The following is a 21,854-nucleotide window of genomic DNA, read 5'->3' as shown; positions in this document are numbered from 1 at the left end:
CTGTACCCCAGCAGTTCCCCCCCCATCCAGGTTTACATTCCAAAGAAACATGTTACAGTTGTCAAAACTAATAAAAAGACCATAGCAGAAACGAAAGCTACAGACTTCACTTGGACTTCCCTGGTCTTCTTCACCATGTCCCTGTACTGATTGAGGACCAAATCCTGCGTCCCATATGCCCTTTAATTGTCATGCATCCTTAGTCTCCTCTAGTCTTCGACAGTTCCCTCCCATCTTTCCTTGTTTTTCATGACCTTGATAACTTTGAAGAGTACTGGTCGAATATCTTGTTGAATGTCCCACAATGTGGGTCTTTTATTTTCTCAGTTAGATAAAGAGCGTGGATTTTTGCAAGAATACCAAAGAAGGTGACTGTGACCCTCTTAGCACATCATTTCAGAAGACATGCCATCTCATTACCAGTGATGTCAAGCTTGATTGCCCGGTTAAGGTTACATCTTCGAGCATTCCCCACTGCAAAAATCACCACCTTTCCTTTGTAATCAACAATTATTTGGGGAGAGACATTTTGAGGATGTGCAAATACCCTGTTTTTCCTTTAACTTTTGCTCACTTATTTTAACATCCGTTGACCTTGCCTGGCCTGGTCTCTGTACTGTAGTGTTATAACAATGATTTGCTATTTCGCTCTTTCTGTTCACATATGTTAATTAGAATTCTTCTCTAAGGAAGAGCTGTCCCTTCTCCATTCATTTATTCAATAATTTACTCGTATCGGTAATAGACTTGGTATTTTTTTTCCTTGGGTAATAATCCAAATCTCCTATTACTTATTTTGTTACTTAAACTGTTCTCATTTTGGCCACTGGGAACTCTCCTGAAAGGCTGGTTCCTGTGACCTTTTCACCTGCACTTCCTTATCCTCTGGCACCTCTCTGACTCATCTTGAATTTTCGTCACCCCAGCTCTACAATCACTTCTCCGAAGAGTCCTGATTCCCTTTGTTGGAGAATGTTTAGAGACAAAGATCCAGCACTAGCTGTACTCAGTTACCAGGTGTCACTGTTTCAAGGGCCTATCAGCAGACAGAGCTAGGAAACGTATGATGTGTACTATTCATGTGTATATACATTTATATTTCTCTACCTATATATGTCAAAAAAAAAACCACACTGAAACTTCCAACTGCAGCCCAGAAACACAGGGTTCACTGTAGCCTCCCCCAACCCCACACCCACCTTGCTTATTTGTAACTTTTTTTTCCCCAAAAATGAGAAATCTGGCTTTCTCTATAATGTATTCACTGTTTTGACTGTGTAACAAATGTACTATCTTGAACACAATGATTTCCTACAATTTTTTTGTTCTACCTAGAATAAAACAATGTCCAAAGTTACTGGGAGCTCTTTTCTTCCTCATCCCCTTCAGTGCCATCATCTCACCCACTTGTGATACAGTTATATTCACATGTCATGGTCTGCATTCAGTCTTCAATTCCCCTGGAATCCTGGTTTTTAACTGCATATGGTGAAAGTCACTCTATGTATTGTATAGATTTTACGGATTTTAACACAAGCATTGACTCATATGTACATCTAACAACACAGAATCACAGAATGGTTCCATTACCTCAAAAATTCACCTCAAATTTGTAGTCAACTCCTCTCTCCATCCCTGGCAACAACCACTCATCTGCTTTGCATTTTCCAGAAGGAAATGTAAATGGAATCATATACTATGTAGTCTTTTGGATCCAGCTTCTTTCATTTAGTAAAATTCATTTAAGATTCATCTATACTGCTGTGAATAAATAGCTCATCCTTTCTTTTGCTGAGCAGTATTCCTTTGAATGTTCCACAGTGTGTATAGCATCCACCCATTCATCTGCTGGAAGGACATTTAGGTTGTCTTCAAAGGTTTTGGCAACTATGAAAAATACTGATTTCTGTAGAAACATAGTTTTAATTCACTTGGGAAAATTCTCTAGGAGAGAATTGTTGGGTTGTATGACAAGTATATACTGAACTTCATAAAAAGATGCGGATCTGTTTTCCAAAGTGGTGTATGAGTTTGCATTCCAAGCACGAATGTGGGAGAGTTCTTGCTGTTCTGCATCCTCGCCAGAACTTGGGTGTTTTTAGTATTTTGGTTTTGTTGGGTACTTTTACTTGGGTATAGCTGACACACAATGTTACATTAGTTTCAGGTGTTCAACACAGCAATTCAGCAACTCTATACGCTATGCTGTGCTCACAAGTGTAGCTACCATCTGTCACCAAACAATGCTGTCACAGTATCACTGACTATATTCCCTATGATTTAATTTTTAAAAATTTTAGCCATTCTAATAGATGTATAGTTGTAGCATTCTGGACTCAAGTCCTTTACTGGATATGTGATTTGCAAACAGCTTCTCCTAATATTTTTATTCTCTGGATAGGGCCTTCACAGAGTAAAACTTTTTTGATAGTGAAACTATTTTGATAAGCATCAATATATCAAACTTTTCTTTATGGACCATGCTTTTGGTGGTGTATTGTTTTTTTCCAATGTTTTCTTCTAGAAGTTTCAGGGTTTTTGTATTTTGCATTTGAGTCTATGACACATTTTGAGTTAATTTTTGTATAAGGTAGGAGTTCTACTTTGAGATTTTATTTTTGCATATGGATGTTGAATTGTTCCAACAGAGTTAGCTATAGCAACTATCCTTTCTCCACTGAATTGCTTTACTGCCTTTGCCAAAAACCAACTGAATGTATTTGTGTAGGTCTATTTTCTGGGCTCTCTGTTTTGTCCAGTGATCTACGTGCCCATCTTTGTACCTGTACCACACATTCTTGATTACCATGGCTTTATAGCAGCTCTTGAAACCAGGTATTTTTTGTTCTTTTTCAAAACTTTTGGCTATTATAGTTCCTTTGCCTTTCCATATATATTTTAGAATTGGTTTATTGATACCTACAAAACAGCTTACTGTGATTTTGATTGGGATTAGTTTAATGTATAGATCAATTTAGGAATAAGCGACATACGATACTGAGTCTTCAAATCCATTAACATAATGTACCTATTCATAAAAGCCTTTGATTTCTTGCAACACTGTTTTGTAGGTTTTAGCATGCAAATCATGAACACATTTTGTCTGATTTCTATCTAGGTATTTCTTTAATTTTTGGTGCTATATAAATGGGATTTTTAAATTTCAAGTTCCAGTTATTCATTGTTAGTATAAGAATACAATCCACTTTTATATATTGACTTTGTACCCCATGACCTTGCTAAACTCACTGACTGGTCCCAGGAGGTTGGGTTTTGTTTTTTGGTTTTACAGATTGTTTATGCTTTTCTACATAGATAATTATGTCTTCTGTGAATAGAGACAGTTTCATTTCTTCCTTCCCAAAATGTATACATTTTAGTGATTTTTCTTGCTTTACTGTTCTGGCTGGGACTTCTAATATAATGCTGAAGATGAGTGGTGAGAACAGGCATCATTGCCTAGTTCCTAAATTAATAAAATACAGTATTTTCCCTTTATTTTAATTAAGCACCTTACTTGTAGGACTTTTGTAGATGTTCTTCATTAGGTTAAAGACGTTCCCATCTTTTCCTAGTTTGCTGAAAAATTTGTTTTTATCATAAACGCTGAATTCTGTTTACAGTGAATTATATGGATAATTTTTCATATAACAAGCTTTTGTATTCCTGGGATGAAACCATTTGGTTTTGATACACTATCCCTTTTTACACATTGATGAAAATTATTTACCAGTTTATTATGAGGCATACTCACGTACTTATGTACATTTCCAAGTACAGTTGTGGATTTTTCTATTTCACCTTTTAATTCTATCAGTTTTTGCTTTATAAATTTTGAAGGTCTTCTGTTAGGTGCATATACATTAAAGATACTTATTTCTTTGGGGCACCTGGGTGGTTCAGTCAGTTAAGCGTCTGACTTCGGCTCAGGTCATGATCTTGAGGTTTGTGAGTTTGAGCCCCAAGTTGGGTTCTGTGCTGACAGCTCGGAGCCTGCTTCGGATTCTGTGTCTCCCTCTCTCTCTGCCCCTCCTCTGCTTGCACTCTGTGTTTCTGTTTCTCTCTTTCAAAGATAAACAAACATTAGGGGCACCTGAGTGGCTCAGTCAGTTAACCGTCCGACTTCAGCTCAGGTCATGATTTCATGGTTCGTGGGTTTGAGCCCTGTGTCAGGCTCTGTGCTGACAGCTCAGAGCCTGGAGCCTGTTTCAGATTCTGTGTCTCCCACTCTCTCTGCCCCTCCCCCACTCACACTCCATCTCTCTCAAAAATAAACATTAAAAAAATTTTTTTAAAAAGATATTTCTTGGAAATTGGACTATGTGCTGTCCTTCTTTAATCATTGGTAATATTCCTGACTGTAAACTCTACATTGTTTGGAATCATTATGGCTATGCTGGCCTTCTTATGGTTAATGTTTGTATGGTATGTTTTCTCTAGTGTTCACTTTCAAATAGGTATCGCGTTAGGTGTAGGTTAAGGGCTTAGAACAGTGTATTTACGATTTGCCTCTCTGTCTTCTGTTGCCATGTATTTTATTTTTACATGTGCTAGAAGTACAAAATTCATTCCCACTGTTTTTGCTTAGAAAGCTGGTGATCTTTTGGAGCAATTTTAAAAAAGGAAAATGCCCAGATTTTGGTTTCTAATACCATTCTGCAATAAAAGGAACCAAGGTTCCTTGGAGAAATGCCTGGTTCTAGCACTGGGGCAGGAAATATATAGGATGAGCCTAGAGCATTTTGTACTACCTGAGAAATTTCCAAGCAACTCCCCCATGCTCCCCGCCACCAAAAAAACCCCATGAGGATGACTGTGTGAGAGAGGCACAAGAACCACCCAACAAGTCCTCAATAGCTAAAGGTAGAACAATGTGAGCAAAAGAGTAAGACAGTATTGGTAAACTTAGGTATTCACAGAATTTAGGAGTATTATAACCCCAAGTATAAATGTCCATAAGTCCATATTAACATAAATTATTAAGTAAATGAAAGTGAACAGATCAGTCACCTGTGCAGAAGAACTCCAAATAACTGATGTAGACATTCTGCCCTCAAGGAGGTAGAGCCTCACTCCCCACTCCTTAAGTATGGACCTTGCATAGGGACTTCCTTCCAAGGAGGACAGTTTGGAAAGGAAGAAGAGTATCTTTGCAGCAGAGAAACCCATGGAACACTACATCAGCAAGGTGACCAAGGTTACCATCAATAGTAATTACCGATAATGATAGATATGATGTGATAAAAATGGCACTTTACCTCTATGGCCTTCCTCCCTGAAACCAATAACCCTAGTCTAATCATGAGAAAAAAATCCCAACTGAGGAGCATTCTACAAAATACCTGACCAGTACTTCTCAAAACTGTCAAGGTCATTAAAGCAAGGAAAGTCTTACGAACTATCACAACCAAGAGGAGGCTAAGGAGACATGACTACCAAATGTAACCTGGTGTCCTGGATGGGATCCCAAAACAGAAAACACATGCAGTTAAAAACTAAGGACATCTGAATAAAGTATGGATTTCAGTTAATTACAGTGTATCAATACTGACTTGTTAGTTGCAACAAGTGTACATACTAATGCAAGATGTCAACAATCGGAGAAATTGGGTGTGGAGAGCTTTCTATCCTATCTTTGTAATCTTTGTAGACATTTAAAATTGTTCTAAAATAAAATGTTTATAAAATTATTTTATCTTCATTTACTTCATTTCCATTGTTCTTTGTTGCTTTGTATAGATCCAAGTTTTTGCTGGTATCATATTCCTTCTGTGAAGGACTTCCTTTAGCATTTCTTGTACAGTAGGTCTGCCGGCAATGTATCCTCCAGGTTTTTTGTTTGAGAAAGTTTCTCTCTTTCATTTTTGAAAGATATTTTTGCTGGATACAGAGTTCTAGGTTGAGGGGGTTTTGTTTTGGATCTCAGTACTTTGTCACTCCGCTGTTCTGCAGCTTGTGTAGTTTCTGAAGTATGTTATAAATTCTTACCTTTGCTCTTCTGTCTCTTCCCTCTGGCTGCCTTTAAGATTCTTCCACTTTGTCTTTTGCTTTTAGCAGTCTGAATGTGTGTGTACCTATCCTACTTGGTGTTGTTATGATTTCTCCAAATATTTCTTCTGCTCTGTTCTCTCTCTTCTCTTTTTGGAAGTCCAATTACAAACATGTTAATCCACCTGATAAAAGTCTACAGCTCTTGAAGGCTTTGTTCTGCTGTTGTTTGCACCATTTATTTTCACTCTTCTTTCTCTTTGTATTGCAGTTTGGGTAATGCCACTGACCTACAGGTCTTTCCTCTTGCTAGGTCTTTAGTGTATGATTTGAGTTCATTTAATTAGGAATTGGGCTGGGTTTGAGCTTCACTGTTTCAATGGTTACCCTCAGTACATCCACCATGGGCCTCAAATCCCTCTGGGAAGACGTGAGCATTGATTTGTCAGGGGCAGTTTGTTTTTTCCCCAGTGACTGCTCCATTCTCAGTATGAAGCTTTCTCTTGTTGGTGCCGTACCCCAGGCTGTGGTGCTTCTCGGTCACCCTGCCCTGCTCCTCCACCATGGGCTGAGATCTTTTTCCATCTCCATTTCTCCAGATACAATGGGAGGTCACCAGTGCCTTCAGGGTGACACCTTCTGTTTTTCATCTCCTCACAGACTTCTGGTCCATAGGAGAGAAAGGGGAAAAGGGCCCAGGCAAAACTTTTTATCCCTAGTGCGGTGGCTGCTCTTCCCCTCTCCCACTTGTATGCTACACAGACTTTTTCAGAGTATCCCCAGTCTCTTCTGTGAGTATCTAGTGGGGTTCACAGAGAAAAAGCCTATCAAAGAACTCCGACTCCTGTATCACAGCCCTAGGGGTTTTCCACTGTCCTGCCAGTGAGCACTTGACCTCCAGCAATCCACCAATCATCTGAGCTTAACTCTTATTACCCGTGTCTTACCCAGGTAAGTCAGTGCTCAAATGTCCTCTCCCTGCAGTTTCTGTCTCTCCCTAGAGCCTGGGCCACTTGGTTGCCATGAAATCTCAGCACTACGATCTATCCACGGAGAACTGTGAACCTGTCTGTCCTACTCATTTTCATTGTAAGGCTGGGAGCCACACGGTCTCCAGCCTTCTATCTCCAAATGAAAAAGTACTTGTTTGTTTCTTGACTTAAAAGATTTTGGTCCTGGCTCCCTTTTGTATTACCCTGGACAAATACTAGTTTCCTCATCTCTACCTAGCCAAAATTACAGTATAATTGACAGTCAAATAGGACAATGCATAGGAAGATGTTTGGGAATCTACAAAGCATCATACATACATAGACTTATGATCTAAAGCCTGACAGCACCAACTTTCACTTAGCGAAAAAAATCAAATAGTGAGTTTAGCAGCTGCACCGCAGAAAGGACACCTGGCACATCACACTGTTAGTCAAACAACAGTGATACGAAGAATGGTTTTAAAACATATTCTAATTGTTTTCTATAAGAGGCTAAAGGGGATACATATACTCTTCTTCATAAATATAGGATTAAAAAGCATATGAGGCTGGAACTATGAAGACGTTGCTAAGGGCTGGGGTGGACAGACCTGTATTCTTTACAGAATTAAATGGGAAGGTGATCTGAGAAGGAATAAACAAAAATTATTTGGAGAATAACTCATTCAGTTTTGATGCACTGTTCCCTATTCTGCAATGGTTCTCTTTGGTATGTAGAATTTTCTAAAACCTGGTTTAGTGTTTCTCCTACAGAAAAGCATGTGTAATTGATTACTGAAAATACGCAAAGTACAGAGAAGAAACACCTAAGTCAGGTTTAATTTATAAATTTGGTGATGGGATCTCTGAGCAAAGGTTCCTGCCTGGTAAAACTAAACTTACACATAACAGCCTCTCTTTATTTAGCTATAATTTTAAATAACCACTCGACATATTTACATCCTGTTTTTCTATAATCTGATTTCTGTGTATTTAAAATAGCTTTGCCTCTTCAAACGCTAACTTCAAATAGAAACATTCATTAGGAAAGGGTCTAGATTCTATGGCAGTACAGAAAATTCCAAAGGAAAACATAGTCTGGCTGTATAAAATGTGTCTCAAAGAATTAAGGTGAAGAAAAATTTAATGTACCAGGGGAGGCATCATGCCCTTGCTTGAAGGAGGGATGACAACGCGAAGATCTGGTTTTCGACTGTTCATTCCAAGATTGCCGCCACCGGGAGGAGGGGGAGACTTTGTAGGCATGACTTTGCCTAAACTGTTTGCACCAGTAGTTCCAATCAAATTTGGAGAAGCTCTGGAGTTTACAAATCCATTCCCTGGAAAAAGGAAATATCCTTCATTAACATGTAAAGAGTCATCAAAATACTCTGGTACAAATATGAAACAAGTTTTCCCTAGTCCTGGTTTTACAAATAAATTTTATAACACAACTCATTAGGAGCAAAAATATCAACCCCCAAATAAGCAAAAAGATCAACTCAAATCTGAAATACATATAAAACTGAAGACTTATGTCACTTGTTTTTAGTCTTACTGCTTGAACCTACTGGGAGAGATACTTAAAACACAAGGCATCTCCTACTGGGGACTGAGATAACGGAGCTATTTTAAGAAACTGCTTGAGACCAGCCTAGTCATTCATCCCTGTGGCAGAGGCACTCCTACTAGTTCAGGGCCTGAACTAGTGACCAGGGCAACTCCTTCACTGCAGCTTCCTGAGCACTCAGCTCTACTGCTTTGTTTTCACCAAGTACTTGTTCCTTATTGCTCTACCGCTACCTGCTCCATTTCTTTGGCTGCTGGTAAGGTCTTCATTAAATATCTGTGGTCTGTCTGACTTTAATCATCTTATTCCTGCTTTTCAACTTCCCTAAAAGAACTCTATTAGAGGAAATAAGGAAATGGATATCTTGTGGTGTATGTTCCAGATATACAGTCCTTTTGGGCATCATTTGAGCTACAAGACAAATGTAAGAGATCATCCCTATTTTCCTGGAGAGCGCAGTCATCCTAGGCCTCCTGTGTAACAGCCTTGTGGTTTGGGTGGCTGACTCCACTTCAATCACTGCTTGGCAATAGGTCCAAGCCAAGCCAGTGAGTATGGAGGCATTCTCCCTCCCTCACCACAGTGAGGGGATCCAGGAATGTCCAATCAGATCCTAAGTAGAGAAGCTGTTCTGTGGTGGTGAGGGAAGCTCCTGCATTCCTCCAAGGACAACGGAGGAAGCATTTTATTCTCCAGCCATTTTGAGACTCAGAAGAAAGCCAGAATGAGGAAAAAGCTGACAGAGAAGGAACTGCATCCTGAGTTGCCAAGAAGTAAAATGATGGGTCTCAAAGAACTGCAATGAGTTAATGACGAAAAACAATTATGTATTACATGTTTTTCACTTTAAGAGCATTTGTATTGGGTTATCAGAACATTTTAAATCTACAAAAGTTTCTTGAATGGAACAGAACTATTATTTAAAGCCATTTACAATCCAGACAGCAGTTGGTGGATTATAAAATATTTTCAGCAATAGTATTATAATGAATAGAGGCAACTGATTAAAAGATAGGGGAATTCGAAAATTTTAAAAATATAACTGGAAAGAGATGGATTAAGTTCTTAAAGATAAACAACTGAAGAAAATGGATGCTTTGATATATCTGCTTATAACATATTCAGAGTTTGAAAAACATGTTATTTAGGTGAATTATTTATATGAGTAACTAAAAATTGATGTTTGACAATGTGGTATGATCAACTTTATTGAATCCTGACCAGTGCATTTTCAATGGACAAAGAAAACCGCGGTGAGGTATGGCCCTTGGGAACTGGTCTATCTCTGCAGCAGCTGTCATTCAACGTGTCAGGATTCCAGATGATCAGTGTTTCCTCTCCCCTACACCTCACTCTCCCCCAACTCCTCCTGCTTTCTCTGACACTTTTACCAAGGGACACCAGTTTTAATTCATTTATGTGATTTAATTTTGCTGTGGGGACTGGTATTTCAGTTAACCTTATGAGGCAATTTCCATTATCTTGAAGCAGTACGTATTAAGTCTGGGCCGAATCTCCTTTCCACACCCCAGAGAGCAATTCCTATGTTCTGCTAAGCTTCAGAAAGCAGTGCTATTAAGCAATCTCCTCCCCAGGCCATCCCCTGTGGAGTGGAGCGCATCCATGCACTGGGCAGAAGTAACTGCTAAACAAGCCATCTGGATAAAAACTGCTTATCAAAGATTGTTCAAAAATAGGGGGTGTGATAGGAACTAACAGAATATTAGATTAACAAGTACAGATTAACGTTTCTCTTAATTAACAGGCACAAATATACATTTGTCATCTCTTTGATAACATTGAGAAGATTCTTATTTGCCTGATTTGTACTCAAATCTGAAGGGTAAGGCAGTATTTTTTCTCAAATACATTACGAGATGATCTGAGGATAATTTAGAAGAATGCATTATCAGGAAGCTCTATACTCTCTTCCCATGTGGAGTCTATGGTGCTGAAAAGCTACACATAATACCATAGCAACCCAGAGTGAAGAGAATCTAAAAGCATGGTATTTTTTAGTGTGAAGTCAGAGTCTGCAGCAGATAATTATTACAGGATGATGTAAGTGTTGGGTAACTTGCCAGCCTGAAACATGATAACCTTATATGCACTATTTGTGATTTTGTAAAGTGTAGCAATATGCTATCTTAATATATTTCTTACTTCCTATTCACTTTTTATGACAAAATGAAGATATCATTGAGATAGATTTTTAAGGCAAATACCTTCAGGATATAACTCATGTTGACATAGTCTATAAATTTAAGAACTGCAGTACCAATTCTAAATGGATAAACCCAATTTAATGTGATTATTATTAAAATGTGTTTTTAGGTATTAAGGTAAATTACACCCTGACATAATACATGATACAAATGCTCTTGAGCAAACTGCGTACCAATGCCTCTTGAAACCTAACAAAGCTAATTTCACTTATGGTCCTATAGCTCTGAGGCATATCATTCAATTATATCAGTCTGGCTCATATTTCAGAATATCATATCAGCTGACATAATGCATTAAGTGGCTGGAAAGCACTCCATGTCCTTAATACTACTCTTTTAGGGCTAAATTGTAGACAGTGATGCCTTTAATGTCTTATTATTATGAATTAAATTCAGAAGTTGAACTGACATGCAAAGACTTTTGAAAATCTCAAAAGATTCTGAAAAACTCATTCAAAGCAAGGTTCAAGAACTGATTTTATCACATTTGACAAATTTTCATAAAACCTGACAGTTTCAGCTGATTATTCAGTAAATAAGCATTTTAAAAGCCTGTAAAATTGTATTTTTATAAAGAATGAGTTGATGAGGTTTCTAAAAGTAAAAAAGCCCATGAGTTTCAAGATTATTGATGACAAAAATAAAATAACGATGACATATTTACTTGATTCAGTGGAAATTCCCGTATGATAGAGAGCATGGATTCTGTCCATTAGAAACGCGTATCTACAACAGACAATGCTCATGAAATCCTGCTGCTTCTTTTCCTGTATACTGTATTCGCCCTCTCAATCTATCCCATGTGGACAGCCCCAAAGAGGCTTCTCCTCCTTCAGAGACTTCATGCACCCCCTGGCTTTAACCACTGCCTCAGTGTACCTCTTACATCTGTGCTTCTGCTTTATATCTCACTTCAAGTTCACATGCAACCATCTAGTGGCCTTTTCCCCACATATGCTGCTGTCATCTCTAACACAACCTGTTTAAACTCCTGTACTACTGCCATCCCCAGTCACTTCCATCCCACTTTCACAGGGCTCAAGCCCTGCTATTCTTGCTTTACAATGTTTTTCACTTCATCCATCTTCTCTTTAACTGCCGCTGCCTCTGCTACTCTGCAAGCCGTTACATGTTACTTTCACTCACCCCTAAACAATTCCAAGAGCTTCTTGAGCCTTTCTATATACTAGTCTGGTATATATATATTTTCTCTTTCTCAAAATGTTTTTACAAAGCAAAACTGCTGGAAATCAGAGACTTGATTCTACACTTGATCTTTAAACACAAGCCCAAAGTTAAAAGGAATTCCTGAAGTCATATGAACTACAAATTATCTAAGTATTAAATGTAAATTTTCCACAGAGAAATATGTCTAGTAAGCCAAATCAGATTGCCACTATGGAGGATGGCCACAATTTACAGTATGGACAACACTGGTTTCACTTAGACAATGACATAGCTTGAAGACAAAAAATTATCACGTTACAAGGAAACACAAATGAATACTCTAATTCATTTACTATAATAAAAGTTTTATGACTGTGGAGATACCGTATCAATATAGCATCATAGAAAGTTTATAAAGTAGAAAACGAGAGGGAAGACTCCTACTTCCACCATCCCAACACAACTATGATAATCAGTTTGGATTTCCCTTCCTTTGAATTTTCCATAAGCATGGTTTTTTTTTTTTTTTTTTTTTTTGCAGTTTTAAATCACAACTCAAAAGGAATTCAGCTGAAAATTTTAATCTACATAATTTTCATACTGTAGAATACGTTGGTTTCTTCCTATTGTTCACTACTCTAAATAATGTTGCAGTGAAACTTTGTATATTCTAGTTTATTTCTTTAGGAGAGTCCCAGAAATGGGATTAGTGGGCTCAGAGGCATAAACATTTTTATGACTACTGAAACACCTTGCCAAAATCTTTCTAGAAAGATTGCTACAATGCCATAAGCACATGAGATCATCAGTTTCAACATCCCTTCATCAGCTCTCCATGTCACAATAAAAAGGTGGTAATAGTTGGCAATTAGTAAGTTGTTTTTCTTTGCCATTTTTATTTAAATCTCCTGATACAGCCTTTCAATTTTTGAAATTGAAGTTGGTTTCTTTCTTTCATTTAGGTACATAAATGCTTATCTGCTTATTAAATATTCCCCTACTTCTGACTTGTATTTTACCTTACTTTTTCTCTTAAGAAATGAGAAAATTTTTATCTCACAGAAGACTGGGGGTAAAGTGGTTGCAGGCTCAGTGGTTTTAGCAGCTCAATGTAGCGGACCTAGAACTTTCCAGCTTTCCACTCTGCCATCCTAGGCTTGTTGGCCTGTCCTCTTACACCGACTTGCTTCCTGATCTCAAGATGGGGCTGCACGTCTAGCTGCTGCATGTGGGCAGTAACACCCAGAGACTCAAAGACTGCTGAGTCTTTCTGAGAGTATGAATGTGTGTATGTGTCAATTTTTTTCTCTCTAGATTTTGGAATTAATAGTATAACAACTATGTACATTACATTCTCTCATAATTTTAAAAGTGCCTCCACATTGGTGGTTTATAATTCCTTTTTAAAATCAAATGTATTATGTTTATTTTAAAAACTTGTATTAACGTAACACATAATACAAAATGGTGCACAAAACAAAAACTTCAAAGATCAAGGACTTTTCTGGGGGAGTGTAGGGGAGAGGGAAAATGGGTGATGGGCACTGAGGAGACACTTGTTGGCATGAGCACCAGGTGTTGTATGTAAGCCAATTTGACAATAAATTATATTAAAAAAAAAAAAAGGACTTATCATAAAGTGAACATCCACATACCCATTAGATCAGGAAAAAGAATATTGCCAAACCCCCAAAGTCTCTATAATTGGGCCCCCCAAAACATTACTATTGTCCACCTACCCAAAGTAACCAGTATTGTGATTTTTACAGTAACTTGTTTTTCTTTATAGTTTTACCACCTATCTATACATGCATCCTTAGCACTGTAATTTTGCTCGCCTCCTTTTCACACTGTATTTGAATGGAACCAATTTGTATTTGCATCTATTGTCTCTCATTCAATAATAGTTTGGTAAATTCATCCACACTGTTAATTACTGCTGTCATGTCTTCCTTTTTGTTACAGTATAGTATTTCTTCATATAAATGTACTATCACTTTATTTGTTCTACTGTTGATACAAATTTGGATTATTTCTAGATGTTGGTTGTAACAAATAATACCACGCACATTCCTTTACATCTCTCTTGGTGCTCATGGTATACCCATGCATTTCTCTACAGCATATAAAGATGAGTAAAAATGGTTCACTGTAGAATACACACATCTACACCTATAGTAGACAATGTCAAAATGGCTGCACCAATCTGTACTGCCATCATCAGCATATGAGTTTGAATTTTTCCATAGCTTGTCAACACTTGGTATTATCTGCCTATTCCAAGGCCATTCTGTTAGGTGTATAATGCTATCTGTGGCTTTAGTTTTGCATTTCCTTGGTTACTGAGAATAAGCATCTTTTTATTTATTTATTTAAATTTAAGTCCAAGTGAGTTAACATATAGTGTAATAATAATTTCAGGAATAGAATTCAGTGATTCATCGCTTACATATAACACTCAGTGCTCATCCCAACAAGTGTCTGACTCCTTTAGGACCCTCACCCCTTTAGTCCTTCTCCCCACCCAACACCCTGCCAGCAAGACCTCAATTGGTTCTTATGAGCATTTTGTCACATGTTTACTAGACACCTGGAGAGCTTCTCTTGTGAAATGTTTGTGTTCTCGTGCGATTTTAAAAAATCAGATTTTCTTTTTCGTGATGACTTATAGTATTCTTCATAAAAAGCCCTCTGTTTTATACACACACACACACACACACACATACACACCCCTATATTTTCCCACTCTATCTTGCCTTTTCATTCTCTTCATGGTGTTTTTGATGAACAAAGATTCCTTTCATGGTTAGGTTTCCTCTAGTTTCCTGGTTAATGTCTTTCCCTATCCAGAGTTTGTTCAATGCTTAAATTAAAAAGTTCAAGGATGCTTCTGCTTTCACTCTGACACGGGCCCGAAGCATCCTATCTTCTGGAGAGCAGAAGACTCAACAAAAATTAAAATAAGAATAAGGCAAATGGAGGGCTCATCTATAAAAGTATTATGCATTTGAAAATGACAGGATCAGTAAAAATGTGACAGTTTAAAGGTGAAGCGAAGCTATCTGGAAGTGGCTCATTACAAGTCTCTAAGCCTGGAATGCCACAGTAAGCTATTATACATGTTATGTATAGAACATTTGTTTTAAACAAGCATCTTTGGATATTGGTTGCTAGCTGAATTATTCTGTCACCAGAGATTTATCTCCATATGATTAAATTCTCTGAAATTTGCTGAGAGTTTTTGCGGCCCAGCATGTGGTCATTCTTCATTTTTTGTATAACAACATTTTTTTTTAATGTAAAACACAGATATTGAAAAGAATGTTTATCCTGTACTATAAGCATAGATGACCACAGTCTAACTTCAGAAAGTGGGATGCCATAGCTACTACAAGGGATTGTTAAACTCTGATTCACTCTACTTCTCTGGTCCCGCCTTTTGGGGTCTCAACACAAGGGGACAAGAACACATTTGGGCCCTCCCAACTCTTTGTGGACCCTGAACTTTGATCTCTCTGTCCCCCTGGGTTTCTCAGGCTGTCATCCTCTGCTTCTGAAGCACCCCACTGTGGAAGTGGCAAATACCACCTGAGGAAAAGTAGTCATAAATGCTGGGCTCACCCTCCTGAAGTCTCTGTCATTCCCTGGATCTTGAGCCAGAAATGCTTCACTATCTTGTTAGTTCTCAAATGCTTCATGCAGATTTTAAAAATGTTTTCCCCAGCATTTCTAACTGTCTTCAGTGCAAGGGCTGATCCCAATGAACAGCTCTGCTATTAACACAGCACAACCCTGATAGTCTTGTTTCTTTTATTAAACCTCAATTTCAACTTATGGAAGTCTTCACACTCAAAAATGCTTTTCTATGTATATTAAGATCAGAAGCAAGATTTCCCAAAATGTTTTATATGGCACTAATTATGAAAGATGCTTTTTCATGAGGGAAAAAAATTAAGGGTTCGATTATGAAATCACTTTGAGTAACCATATTTATACACTAAGTTTAATGACTCACAAAACAGATTAACATTTTAAAGGTTCTGAATGTCCTACAGAGAAGAAAGTTGTTTAATTTCATTTAGCACAAGGTTTATCAAACATGTAGAAACATACCTTGAAAAATACACATTAGAAAACATGAGGCACCTGGGTGGCTCAGTCAGTTAAGTATCTGACTCTTGATTTTACCTCAGATCATCTCATGGTTGGTGAGTTCGAGCCCTGTGTTGGGGGATTCGACAGCAGCGCCTGCTTGGGATTTTCTCTCTCCCTCTCTCTGCCCTTCCCCTGCTCATGCTCTCTCTCTCTCAAAATAAATAAAACTTTTTAAAAAATTAAAAAAAAAAAAACCATACCCATATCTTTTAATATTTTTTCTTCTGCATTTCTCTGGAAATTTTAACTGTTTAATCTTTTCATTCATAAAGACTTTATTTAGGTAAAAAATGAGTTTAAACTATTTTTCCAAACTACTAAACCAAAATGGCACCATTGTTGAAAATAAGCTAAAATGTATTATCTGACTCTCTCTCACAAAATACCATGCCTAAAATACCTATGAAAGACCATTTATTTTAATAGGAAAATTTATAGCAAGAAGCACATTAAACTCATGTATGCTCCAAGTACTGCACAGAAATAACCACTTCCAGCTGGTCTCCAAACTAAGTGACATAAGAGGTCTCCTCAGTTAAGTCTAATTCTGAGGTAGCATATATTAAAAACCAGTTATAACACACAAGCCATTTAGAATACAATCCAAACACAAGTAGAATAAGTAAAATTACACCTGATATATATAAAACTAGGCGTATAGGAGTAGGAACTAATGAAGAATCAAGATAGCCAATCTCGTGTGTTAGGAGATGCTGAGGTGTGCCCTAAGAAGCAGGATTTATCTGTGTACAAGTAATAATGGAAACAGACTTTTAAATAACTCACTAAGCACTTAAAATATTTTAATTAAATTTTAAATGTTAATACAAATTCATGTTTGCTAATCACGATTATTAACACTACTAACACTAGCACACTAAGGTGGTTGCCTATGATGGGGGAAGAAGGGAACAGGAATGCAACACAGGTGTAAGAGGGATTAATAAATAACATTGAGATGCTCCATATAAACCAGTGGTGATATGCCATGATCTAAGGACTGCGATCATGCAGCCCTCTAAACAGGAGGGTCCAGATGTGGGGGAGGCTTACAAAAAAAGAGACTGAATGGAAAAAAAAAAAAAAAAAAAACAGGGTTACATGCAGAAGGTCAAATTAGGACAATGACAAAGTCTGAGTTTCAAATTACCAAAGGGAACACAGAAAACTGAGCAGCAGAGACAAATTTTAGATTTATAGTTGCATGCAGACAAGAAAAAAAAAACCGTGAAAAAGCCTTTAGGAAATGTGGGAAGTATAAGGAAAAAAATGAGGAGAGAAGTGAAACACTTGTTTGACAGGAGGAAGAACCGTGTTTACAATGTCAGAGGATGAAAAAAAAAGTAAAGGCAATGCAAAAACACATTAGAAATCATCAAAGAGTAAACTCCATGAAATAAAACGAATTTTGAAAATAAAACCAAGAACTAGTTAAAATTAACATTAAATGAAATAGAAATGTTTGATTCCAGCCTTAACCAGGCTAGGAAGTAGAAGGGAAAGGAAGTCTTGGGGGAATAAAAGCATATGGGAAAATTTAACATGAAGAGTATATGGGCATGCAAATAACTAAAATGGAACTGAAATAAACTCTAAATATCTGGAAATACATGTACCAGTATAGCAGTCCTCATGTATAACTGTTAAGACCTTTATGAATTTTTCCACAATGAATTATCTGTTCAAAAAGATCCAACAATGGGTCTTATATTTAATTCCATTCAAACAGCTATTAATATAGGGGCAGACATAATTAGGCACTTATTCCTACTTTAGGTCACTGTATGTTTTATAACTTATCTCAACAATATCTGTTTTTTCTCATCATTTTAAATTATTCAATGATCTCCATTAATTTTCTTGAGGCAGAAGCTCCTTACATTTTTGTAGAATGAATGGGCTGCATACATGCAATTGGGATCTTTCCGATAAGAGATCTATGTTCAGAAGTCTCCAAGGACACACAATACCTAAAAGCAGGGAGGAAGTTCCCACCCTTGTTTTTAGATAACAGTGATGACAACTGTCATTATCCCAGATTAAGAGACCAAGACCACTTAATGTGATGATTATCCAAAGGGATACAGTTATTCTTCTAACTCTTTAACATACATACCATATTTCTGTAATGCTCAGTTCACAATCTATCTTTACTGGCACATCAACGTTGGGTGACACCTTCACAATGTGTTTAAACTTGCTGGTCATCTTTAGAAAGGATGCCAAAGCAAAAAAGCCAATTTGGCAGCAACTGTGAAAATATGTGAATGTTCTACACATGGCCACCAAAACAGATCCCTCAAAGACAAACTCCTCAACTCTCTTTGTAGCTCTAAAATTAGGTCCACCATTTCTGTGTACTGCAATCACTCCAAAAACATTTCATGCTACTTACTGTAAGATGTATCGGTCTGCTAATAGTCTAAGTTTGGTGAGAATAGATGATACAGAAAGCTTCTCTGTGTAAGAAATTGGCTTGATGAAAAAACTGTATTAAGGCAATTTTGTCTCTAGCAAAGAACAATATCTGCTATGAAGGAGGCACTTGAGGCCAAGGTATAAAGAATAGAGCAGGGTTGTTATTAAAAAATGTTAAGTATTAGTAAAAGTACTCCTCAGAAGACAATTAAGTCTACAAAGGGACATGTCTATTCTGATCATATACCCCATTTTTAGCTCTTCACTTGGCAGAAGGCGTTATTTGATGTACAATATTCCTTTCATCTCACATAGGATATATGTCTACAAAGTGAAAACAGGAGTAATTCACGCACCCACTGGGCTGCTTCCGGCTCCATTTGGCACTGTGAGGTCTGAAGTGCTCAACATCCCACCTAAAAACGTTACAGAGAGAAGAGAGAGGGCAAAGAATGAATATGAATTGGTTCTCCTTATCTGAATGAAGTAACCTGCACTCCTTTCCTAAAAAACAAAAACTAGCCTCGTCTGAATTTGGCATTACTGTGCAATATGATGTAGTTAAATGTGTGTGTGTGTGTGTGTGTGTGTGTGTGTGTGTGTGTGTGTAAGCTCACCTATCAAGCTCTTAAAGTGTATGCCTTCCTGTATCAGTATCAAATAGCAAAATGATGAGAATGGGGCAGTGCTAATGGAGTACTAGTCAATCTAGGATTTAAAGGAGAGGAGACACTGCACTGCAAAGTGTGAAGAAGTAAATGCACTGCAAATTTTTGCTGAATTAATGAACTCTAACTCCAATCAGGTAGATCTATTCTCAGTATTTTTAACATGACTGGCTCACACCCAAACTTCAAGTCTTTGCTCATGATATGCTAATTAAATTTTCTGCCTGTCAAAGTATGGCTTTCCTATAATAAGGAAAATTCTAGATGGCAAATTCTGTAGTATCGTTCCACTGTGCCTGAAAGGATGTTAGAGAGCCCATATTAAAGTTTCAAAAATACTCTTTAAAATGGAGCCAATTATGTAGCAGTGACTCTTGCTCATCAAAGAAAATTATGAGTAGCAAAATAAGAAACTGCTTATGTTAGTAATTCATTTTACCACCCTTTTTGTGAAAGAATCAGCAGAATAGGTATTACTACATACCTGCACTGCCAGTACTTGGTGGTCTCTGAGGGACTCCAGGGGACACATTTCTGTGTAACGTGGCTTGAGGTGGAGACAGCATGCTTGAATCGGCTAATGTTGAGCTGGCTGCCAAAGACGGGGACACAAGTGAACTCCCTGGGTTAGTATAGGACAAAGCATTAGGGCTGGTCACAGGGACTGTGACAGACATTGAGAAGTTTTGAGGTGGTAAACCAGGCTGTAAATAAAGAACAAGGAAGAAAAAACTGTTAGTTTCGTTTTCATCTATATTAAATGTAATAACTTACAAACTTTCATGTGATAAAGTAACTCTAGTTATTAAAATTAGAGGAAGAGGATAGTTTCCTACTAAATTTGCAGATTCAAGCTGCTTTCTTTGGAACTGTATTTGAACATAAGTATGTTTGATATGAACCTTTTCAATTTCAATATTTATATATGAATACATATATGCTAATACATACATAATTTCAAATATTCAGAGATGAAAATTAAATGTCAGAAACTGATATTAAAGTTGTGTTGTCAAATTTAGACATAACAAAATATATCACTGTTACCAAGTAAGCGTAAAATTAGCACTTTAATAATGCAAACCAGTTTAGGAACATTACATTTCTATCAGGCAACTACAAGTATAACAAAAGGGGAAAAATATGTACACATATTATGAACTTATTACACCAAATGTGGGACATTATAAATAAGCCCTAGTTTTATTTAATTGACTGACAGTCTTAATGGACAAACGAAAAATAAAAAAAAATCAAGTTATATATACACAACGCAATGCAATCTGAGTATAATGAAAATGCAAAGAAACAATCTACACAGGAAAATTACTACTGACAACCTATCATCTTTAAATTGTATGAAGATTAAATTACAAATATTATAAATGCTATCTTCTTTTCCTCCTAAACATTCCACACACCCCCTTAAAATAATATTTCCTATTTCTTCTGGCATTTCCTCCATAGATCACATACAGTATACTTGTTAACCATGAAAATAACAGTTCTCCTTATAATATCTCTATTATAGAGAAAGGAAAAAGGTTTCCTCTCCCCATATTTTAAAACAGTAACTGCAAAGACTGGTAACACTGCTAATTCAAAGTTGGAGAATATAAATAGTTTATGTACTCTATTCAATAGTAGCTTATTTCCAATAGTAGTTATAGTAATTCATTAACTGATATAAAACAATGGATATATGATAATTTTTTTCAAAGGTAAAGCAATTTTATTTACACAATATTTTTGCAGCTTAACATTAACTACAAAGTCACCAACATCCATATGAGGCCAGAAGGGATTTAATTGTTTGCTGTTTTGTTTTTTAAGAATAATAAATGGTATCAGCACAAAAATACTTCCTTAAACTTATTTTTCATGAGCTTCTTATAATAGAAGATTACTTTGAAGAAATAATCCATGATGTATACTTTAAGGCATACTTTTTAAGAGAATTAACTCTGATAATAAGTAACTCTGAAATAAATATCAGCATTGGAACCAATTTGTCCCATGAAGCCTACAATACATAAATAACATTAGAAAATCAGATCCAGAATAGCTATCTTAAGCAGCTCTCCCCAATGAGCTTCCCATGAGAATTCTTTCAAGAACTATCAAAGGAGCATGAACTCCAAAAAGTACTGGTTGCCATGATGGTTACATGCATGAGCACAGAAGAATGTTAAGCCAACTATCTGTTCTGCAACCAGCTTAAAAACATTGCTTCCTTAAATTAAAATTGAGCCAAGGCTTTCTTCCTCAATATGTACACTATAAGGAAAGACCAGGAGTTTGGACAGATTTTGTTAAATAGTTTTGGGACATTACAAAGAGCCAAAGGGTAAGCTACTACTATTATATCAACTATACAAAATAATTCAAAATAATTCTGAAACACCAAATTTGTAATAAATCTGTTACAGATTTTATAGTCTCAAGATCGATTTAAAATACATGTAATATTTTTCAAAAGTCGTGAGTGGGAAAGGGAAATCTTATATGCACCTTGTATTTACAAATCATGGAAATTTAGAGCTAGAAGGGACCTTAAAAATTATGTAAACCTGGGGTGCCTAGGTGGCTCGGTTGAGCGTTCGACTTTGGCTCAGGTCATGATCTCGCCGTTCATGAGTTCCAGACCCACATCAAGCTCTATGCTGACAGCTCAGAGCCTGGAGCCTATTTC

General features: G+C 36.9%; 1 protein-coding gene across 8 annotated transcripts in view; it reads right to left on the bottom strand.

Annotated features, from left to right (window-relative positions):
• Positions 1 to 21,854, bottom strand: part of MEF2A (myocyte enhancer factor 2A) — a 163,799-nt gene that overhangs the window by 15,020 nt on the left and 126,925 nt on the right. For all 8 annotated transcript variants that reach the window (XM_023254974.2, XM_023254973.2, XM_045058880.1 and 5 more), the window contains 3 exons: positions 19,647 to 19,866; positions 18,851 to 18,910; positions 8,112 to 8,299 (listed from right to left, as the gene is read on the bottom strand). In XM_023254974.2, coding sequence (XP_023110742.2) covers positions 8,112 to 8,299; positions 18,851 to 18,910; positions 19,647 to 19,866 — 468 coding nt within the window. The remainder of the gene's footprint in view (positions 1 to 8,111; positions 8,300 to 18,850; positions 18,911 to 19,646; positions 19,867 to 21,854) is intronic.

This window comes from Felis catus, chromosome B3, assembly GCF_018350175.1.
Source record: "Felis catus isolate Fca126 chromosome B3, F.catus_Fca126_mat1.0, whole genome shotgun sequence".
Classification (NCBI taxonomy): Eukaryota; Metazoa; Chordata; class Mammalia; order Carnivora; family Felidae; genus Felis; species Felis catus.
The sequence above is the reverse complement of the archived record's forward strand: the minus strand, read 5'-3'. Positions and strand labels throughout refer to the sequence as shown.